General features: G+C 41.7%; 1 protein-coding gene across 1 annotated transcript; it reads left to right on the top strand.

Annotated features, from left to right (window-relative positions):
* The first annotated feature begins 937 nt into the window (after positions 1 to 937).
* snrpf (small nuclear ribonucleoprotein polypeptide F) lies at positions 938 to 7,398 on the top strand. Its single transcript, XM_073065923.1, has 4 exons — positions 938 to 1,057; positions 1,314 to 1,439; positions 4,390 to 4,454; positions 7,099 to 7,398. Exons 1-4 carry the CDS (start codon positions 1,055 to 1,057, stop codon positions 7,163 to 7,165), a joined length of 261 nt encoding a protein of 86 aa, XP_072922024.1. The 5' UTR covers positions 938 to 1,054; the 3' UTR covers positions 7,166 to 7,398.
* Positions 7,399 to 8,153: the final 755 nt, after the last annotated feature.

The raw sequence follows: 8,153 nt of genomic DNA, 5'->3' as shown, positions 1-8,153 counted from the left end.
GAGGTGATAGATAGGAGCTCCAGGGAGACAGTCACCCTAAGCTGCAGAAGGCAGGTACCTGGGTGACTGTCAGGAGAGGGAAGGGAAATTGGAAGCCAGTACAGAGTACCCCTGTGGCAATTCCCCTCAATAATAAGTATACCACTTGGGATACTGTTTGTGGTGGGGGAGGGGGGTGTCCAACCTACCAGGGAAAAGGCAGCGATTGTTTCTCTGGCAGTGAGTCTGGCGCTGTGGCTCAAAAGAGATTGATGGGGTGGGGGGGAGGGAAGAGGACTGCAGTAGTAATGGGAGGTTCCATAGTCAGAGGAGTAGATACAAGATTCTGTGGAAGCAATAGTGACACCCAGATGGTAAATTGTCTTGCAGGTGCCAGGATGTGGGATATATAGGATCAGGTCCACAGCATTCTAAAGGGGAAGGTGTGCAGCCAGAATTCTTGGTATAATGTGGTATATCTTGATATATAATTCTTCTTATAATGGTACTGTGCTGTACCAATAAAACAGCAAATTTCTCGCATTATAAGTCAGTGATAATAAACCGATTCGTCTGATTAATTGTGTTTTCTTGCAAACGATGTACTTCTGATGCTATTATCTGTGATGCTGCTGTAAGTTTAATACTGTACCCATACGTGCAAATTTGACTTCGCCATCTTTGTACGTTAATATTTCGAATATAAATACATTTCTTCATGGTGTCGACTCGTCAAGTTCGCTTGATATGCAAAAAAAGTCCGCGACATATCCGGGATAAATATAGATTTGCGCTTGGCAGGCTGCTCGCTCCGAAACGGCGCTCATCCCGCCGCAATCACCAGGCTTCGCTGTCTCCTCGGGCAACATGCAGGCCCCGCCCCCGACCAATCAGCGCACGGGCCGAGAGGTGAAAGTGCGCGGCCCCGCCCCGCCCCCGACCAATCAGCGCACGGGCCGAGAGGTGAAAGTGCGCGGCCCCGCCCCGCCCCCTTTACCCAGCAGCCCGTGCTCCAAGCGGTGGCGCGTGCTTGTGTCCCCGCCGAGCGACAGGAGACGGAGATACCTTCGCTGCCATGGTGAGTCCACGCTTCAAGTCCGGTCCACCTGGGCTGCTCCGAGGGCCTGCTGAAGGTGGGAGGAGGAAGGGAGGGAGGGGAAGGAAGGTGCGACCGCAGTAGTCCCTGGAGCCTCCGATTGCGGCCTAGTGCCCAGGTTCCGGCGGGGCTCGGTTTTCTCTTAGCGCGCCGGGCGCTCCGCCTCCTTCCCAAACCAGTGAGGGATTCCCGCCCTTAGTCCGTGGCCCAGCATTGACTGACGCTTTCTCCTCTGCAGAGTTTGCCGTTGAATCCAAAGCCTTTCCTCAATGGGCTGACCGGCAAACCGGTGATGGTGAAACTGAAGTGGGGCATGGAGTACAAGGGATACCTGGTGTCAGTCGATGGCTATATGAACATGCAGGTAAGGAATAGGCTGGCTCGGACCTGTGTTGATTCTCGAAGTGACACAGGCTCCTGGGGATAAAGCCGATGTCTGTTTCAGTCGCGTTCATTGATATGTGTCGTCTGGTCATCTGTAGTAATGTAAATTTAATCTAGTTTGCCATCTGCTTAAAAAAAAAACTCATGCTTGGTTTATATTCCACCTGCCGTGGTTAGGCCCAACTTTGAGGCGAGTCTGTGTCCCATTGTATCCTTCGATTTTCATTATCATAACTCCACCAACATCTGCGGGTTTGCTGAAGAGGCCACACATTTGTCTCCAGGTTTTTACAAACAATAAAGGTACCTGCACTGATATGTACTCAATACACTGATTGCTACAGAGTTCCAGTCAGAAAACCACCCAACCACCAGTACTCTTTTTTTTCTCCTATCACCAATTCACCAATAAGCTTTAATTTTCTGGTCCACCTTCCAGGGACCTGATTCAAAACCCACCATGGCAGAAGTGGAATTTAAATTTGGTTAATTATCTGGAATTAAAACAGTCATTAGAAATGATCACCACAAAGTTACTAACTTGTTATTAAAACCCATCTGTTTAACATCCTTGGATTTTAGACTTGGAAAACATGCAGTTGAAGGGTAGTTGTTGGCCATGCCATTGATGCCCAAATCTCAGAAACATTAATAATTTTCACATGCAGTTATGAAGTGTTGTGCTCAGTGAACCTCTGTGTCTGGACTCAGTTACACTTTTGTAAATTGGATAGCATAGTGGCCAGTGTAGATTTGAAATGTGAATAGAATTGTACAGCACAGTAATGGGTTCTTTGGCCCAACACGTCAGTGATGCCCATCTTCATGAATACCATGTGCCTGTACTTAATCTATATCCTACGTCTTGTATATTTAACTGCCTAAACATGGTGGGTGTATCTGACTACATTACAACCTAAGACAGTGAGTTTCAGATATCGAGCACTTTGTTTTTTTAAAGAACTTTACTGTCAGAGATCTTTGACTCTTGCCATGTTTTTTATTCTTTTGTAGGATGTGGCTGTCAGTGTCAGGGCCACAATTTACCAGCCATCCATTTATGCCCATGAAGGCAATGAACTACCTTCTTGAACAGCTGAGGTGTGTTTATGTGAATGTCAATTGGATCAGATGTTCCAGATTTAGCCCCAAGAACAAAAATTATTTTCCCAAGTTTATTGATTGACCTGAGGGGGTCTTTACAATAGTGATATTTTCACACACAAGTAGCTTTTGTTCTTCAAGCTTGTAGATAAATGGTGCTGTTGAAGCTGTGCTTGGCTGTCATGGGGTACTTTTCAGAAGGTACTCTGTGGCACACTAGTGTCAAGTGAATGTTGAGGGTGGAGACATTTTGTCCTGTGTGAGCCTGATTGCTGGAGCAATTCCCATTCAGGCTGTGAGTGAATACTAAGTCAGAAGACCCAGCCTCTCACCTGCTCTTTGTTGCCTACAGTATTTATTTTGCTGGTGCAATAGTTACCCAAGAATGTAAGTGGGGAGTGAAATCTTACAATATAATGCTGATGAAGACATGGCGAGATGACTTGGGGTAGGGGAGGGGTGCACATTTTGGGATCTTGGTTCTTGTCATTCAATGACATTGCAGCCTGCGTGTAGGCTTGGTATGCTTAATTTGCTGAGAAGATACAAACTTGAGTATTTTCAACCATCACTGAACTTTCTGAAATCGGGTATCGTGGAAGATACTAAATAATTGGTCTGAGGACAACAACCTGACAGTGATGTCCTAGTGAATGAGTTCCTTCAAAAAATAATGGGAGCAGGTAATTTAATTCTTCTACCTGTTTCACCACCACTCAGTGAGGAGGTCATGATTGTTCTTTCACATTAGTGCTATTTACCCCAGTGGTCAGGTTGCTTGGGTAGAAAATTCCAAAGATACAGGTTTCTTCTCATTTCTTCTGACCCTTAATGTTGAAACTGACTATTGGTGCAAGATACTCCAGCTTAGAGAAACCTCATCCGGATAATTACTTTATCAAGCCATTATGAATTTTGTTTCAGTGATATCATCTGGCATTTTTCTAAACTCTAGAGCAGGGGTTTCCAACCTGGGGTCCACAGACCCAACGGTTAATGGTAGGGGTCCATTGCATGAAAAAGATTGGGAACCCTTGCTCTGGAGACTGTAGATCTAGTCTGCTAGTGGAACAAGCTCCCTGATCTCAGGATACATTCTGGAAACATTTGGAGTCCTCAAGTTCTTCCTCTGGTAGGGAAACCTATGCACAACATTCCAGATGCCCTCTCATCAGTGCATTTTATGATTACAGTGAGGCATTATTTCTGTTGTATTCAAATCCTTTTGCAATAAAAGCTAATATACCATTTGCCTTTCTAATTACTTTGTACTTGCAGGTTAACTTTTGTGGGCAATTTTTAAAAGTAACTCCTTTCAATGGTCTACCAATTAGTTGCAAAGTGAAATGTTATTTCTCGAGCCTATACAAGGCAATGTGGCAACAGTGCAGACAGTTCTGAGTGAATGAGGATCAGTGAGATTCACAATCTACTGCAATATAGGTAAAAAGAAATAAAAGGGCAGCTGTAGCATCTTCTAAACGTTCATTGAGAGGTTCGATGAAGAGCATGTATAGGTAGAAGAGTAAACTCTTGATGAGAGAATGGCTCATTCACACTGCTGATGGAGTTTGGAAGAAGTCTGGTGGTGGTATCACATTGAAGGTGTTGAAAGTTTCAGAAGATGGTTCATTGATTTTAAGAACAAGGACAAAATAAACTATTAAAGCAGGAAGAGTGGGAGAGCAGAAATGTTGCCATTGGAAAGTGCACATTTTTTCCTGTGTTTTGATATAACGACACTATTCATCTGAGTGGCTCTACAGGTCACTGCATTACTGAGGGTCTGGTTACATTGGCTCATCATTTTTTTCCCTTTTCTTCAGTTGGCAAATACAGAAGAATATATTGATGGTGCTCTAGCAGGTCATCTAGGAGAAGTCCTTATAAGGTAAGAATTAAATATAATTTGGAATTGAAAATTCATGGGAATATTGTAACTAAACCTGCTCAAATTCATACATGAACGTTGTTAGTTCTGTTATATGAATTAAAGCATGCAGATTAAATTGAGACAGCAGGTGCTGGAATCTGGAGCAAAAAGAAACTGGAAGAATTGTGGGTGGAGTGGCCTCTTGGATATTGCCTGTTCTTCTGGCAGTTTTTGAGTTGAATGTTTGCAGTGATGGCAATTCCAAGTAGTAATTTGTAAACATTTTTCAGACATTAAATTTGACCTTTAAACCTTTGAAGTGTTAAATTTTCAATTCATACTTATCTAATTGGTGATACTGCTAATTGATGCCATTCTAGACAAGATTCATTGTAGGAATTTGCTCATCAGATGAAAGAAATCCAGAACAAGGGATTAAAATTAGGAATATACAAATGAAGATAAACCATTATTTTAAATAATTGGTCTGTACCTCAATCTTTTCTGTCTAGTGCTCAGTTCCCTTTGATTCCCTGATCTTAGTCTTTAAATTTGTTGCAGATCTGCACAATTGATTTTTTGAGAATTGCTGATAAGATTATGCTTCCTGTTCTTGACATTTTCCACCAGCAGGGGAGTTTCCTTCTGCTTCCATCACATCCCTAACATACCCCTCTCCACCGCTATAATTTATCAAACTGATTTTACGTGGCCTGTCATTGTAATTTTAACTTAAACTTGTTCAATTCCAATGAAAGCACTTTGTCCTGTCCTGTGACCAGTTTATCCCTCTAGAGTTGTTTACATTCACAGTACATGAAGCTTTGATTTGAATCTGATTAATTTTGGCAAGTTTTTCTATATACACTTGGATACCTAAATCTCATTATTCTACAATTTCTAGTGTTTTTTTTCCCCCTCAAAGTATTGTGAGTTGTTCTCCAATCCCAGATTAGCCAATCTTTATCTGCCATGGTTTGTTCCATTCATCAGTGAAGAATGGACCAAAGTTGTGCAAACACTTCCTACTGTTTCCACATCAGAAAATGTGAATGTAAAATTCTTTCAATTAAGTCACTGGTGTGTTGAAAAACTGAGGTCTCAGTACAGCTCTGAAACATTAAAGTCGTGCCTAAAGTAAAAGAACAAGCACTTGACTGGTATTTGCTCCCCTTCCTCTTATTAACTGATCTTCCTATTAGTCTTTTAGTTCTGGAAATTAATATAAGCAACAACTATAAACTTTATTGGACCCTATCCACTTCATTAAGACCTCCTGGACACTATTTGATTCATCATCCAATATCTGCCATTATTTCCCGGGGTAGGGAGTCTTTGACGGTAGATGATATGGGTTTAAGGTGGGAGGGGAAAGATTTAAGGGTGACCTTGGCATTATTGGAGTATTGTGAGCAGTTTTCAAAAGTTCAAAGTAAATTTATTATGAAAGTACATACATGTTATTCTTCATTTTATTGTGGGCATTCACAGTGATTACAAAGAAACACAACAGAATCAATGAAAAGCACAAATAACCAATATGCAAAAGACAACAAACTCTGCAAGTACAAAAAGGAATACATAAATATTGAGAACATGAGATGAAGAGTCCTTGAAAGTGAGTCCATAGATTGTGGGAACAGTTCAGTTTTGGGGGAGTGAAGTTATCCTCTGGTTCAAGAGCCTGATGGTTGAGCCTGGTGGCTCCTGAAGCTCCTGTACCACCTTCTTAATTGCAGCAGGGAGAAGAGAGTGTGGCCTGGATGGTGGGGCTCTTGCTAATGGATGCTGACTTCCTGTGACAGTGTGCTTTGTAGATGTGCTCAATGATCGGCATTGGAGAGGGTCCAGAGGAGGTTCATGTGAATGATCCCGGGAATGAAGGAGTTAATGTATGAGGAGCATTGTATCTCTGTGCCTGTATTCACTTAAGTTTAGAAGAATGAGGGGGGAATCTCATTGAAACTTACTGAATGTTGAAAGGCCTGGATAGAGTGGATATGGGGAGGATGTTTCCTATAGTGGGGGAGTCTCGAATCAGAGCACACAGCCTCAGAAGGGAAGGACGTCTCTTTATAACAGGTGAGGTGGAATTTCTTTAGCCAAAGGGTGATCAATCTGGAATTCATTGTCACAGGCAGTTGTGGAGACCAAGTCATTGGATATATTTAAAGCGGGGCTGATAGGTTCTTGATTAGTAAGGACATTAAAGATTATGGGGAGATGACAGGAGAATGGGGTTGAGAGGGATAATAAATCAGCCACTTTGTACTGATGGAGCAGCCTCTGGGTAGAATGGTCTAATGCTGCTTCTGGTGCCTTATGGTAGAAACCAATGGTAGGAAAAGATTAGGAGGATATGGGCCAAATGCAGGTAAATGTGTCTAGCTTCTAGATGGGCATCTTGGTCAGCAATGGGTTGAAGGGCATGTTTAGATTCCGTATGACTAAGAATGAGATCTCCTGAATACCGAACAATTTCTGCAAATTTTGTGGAATTGACAAGCTTGGCCTTCTGATTTAAAAATGGAGGACAATGGAACCACAGTAGTGACATTTCACATTTTACTATTGTTTACTTGTATTTAATGTGAATAATGGCATGGCTCTGCTGAGTGCACTGGCCTTTTAGAATACTAAACATCTGCTTCCTTTTTAATAGGTGTAACAATGTATTATACATCAGAGGAGTTGAAGAGGAAGAAGAAGATGGAGAAATGAGAGAATGATTTAGCTTATTTTTTTTAGATAATGGTGTGTACAAGTTTTGAATACTTTTATATTGGTATAAAAGATTCCACTTCCAGTACCCCCAAGTCACCTTATCAAGCAAAATGTATTTTCCTCAATTATACAAGACGACAAGCTAATTTAATTGTAGATGCATGTGTTTTGTTTGGCTGTATGTTAAAATGTGAATTCTGTTGGGTGCTTGACCAATAAACATTCTCAGTCTTTGTAATTGTGTTGCAATTGTAGATACTCTACAGGGGCAAGACCTTTCTTTGCACTTGGCTGATGCCTTTGCTTGAAGTTATATTGTACCTTCTAAAATGTCATTCTTTTCTGAATGGAGATGTACTAAAATCAGTGTTCTGTTGGTAATTAGAGGGAAATATTTCACTGAGTTTTCTGATCAAAGCAAGTGATTTTTGTTTGTTGGTTCAGTGCAACTGTTCTGGTGTGCAGCAAAGATGTGTACGTGCTGTGAGGAATATTGTGCCCTTGTCTAAGGAGAGGTTGACAATTATAAACTTTAGGCCAAAAGTTTATGTATTTAGAAGCTTGGCTGCAAAAGAATGTGAATTTAGCTTTGGGGCCAAAAAATTTTATTGAAATCTCTGTATTACCACCTGGGCTCTATATAGATTGAAATAATGTAAATAAGATCAGAGAACAGAATGCTTGGCTCAGATATTGGTAGGGAGAAATCGGTTTCAATTCACGCTGAGGGATGATGGAATTGTTCTTCGGGGACAGGATTCACTTAATTCAGACTCAAGAAAGTGCCCTAGCAAATCAGAAAAAAAGCAACTAGGGCTGCAGAGGAAGTGGTAATCTACAGGGCAGGTAGGGGTGGGTTCTGAGGAGAAATTTTGAAAGGAAAGGTTAGATTACCAGAACAGGGTAGCAAAATAGCTAACGGTACCCAAGCTGTAAAAGCAGATAATGCTGAAGGCTGATCAGGCTGCAGTTGTGAAGAGAATTAGAGCTGAT

Source organism: Hemitrygon akajei, chromosome 14, assembly GCF_048418815.1.
Source record: "Hemitrygon akajei chromosome 14, sHemAka1.3, whole genome shotgun sequence".
NCBI classification, from domain to species: Eukaryota; Metazoa; Chordata; class Chondrichthyes; order Myliobatiformes; family Dasyatidae; genus Hemitrygon; species Hemitrygon akajei.
This window is presented reverse-complemented; position numbering and strand designations above follow the sequence as displayed.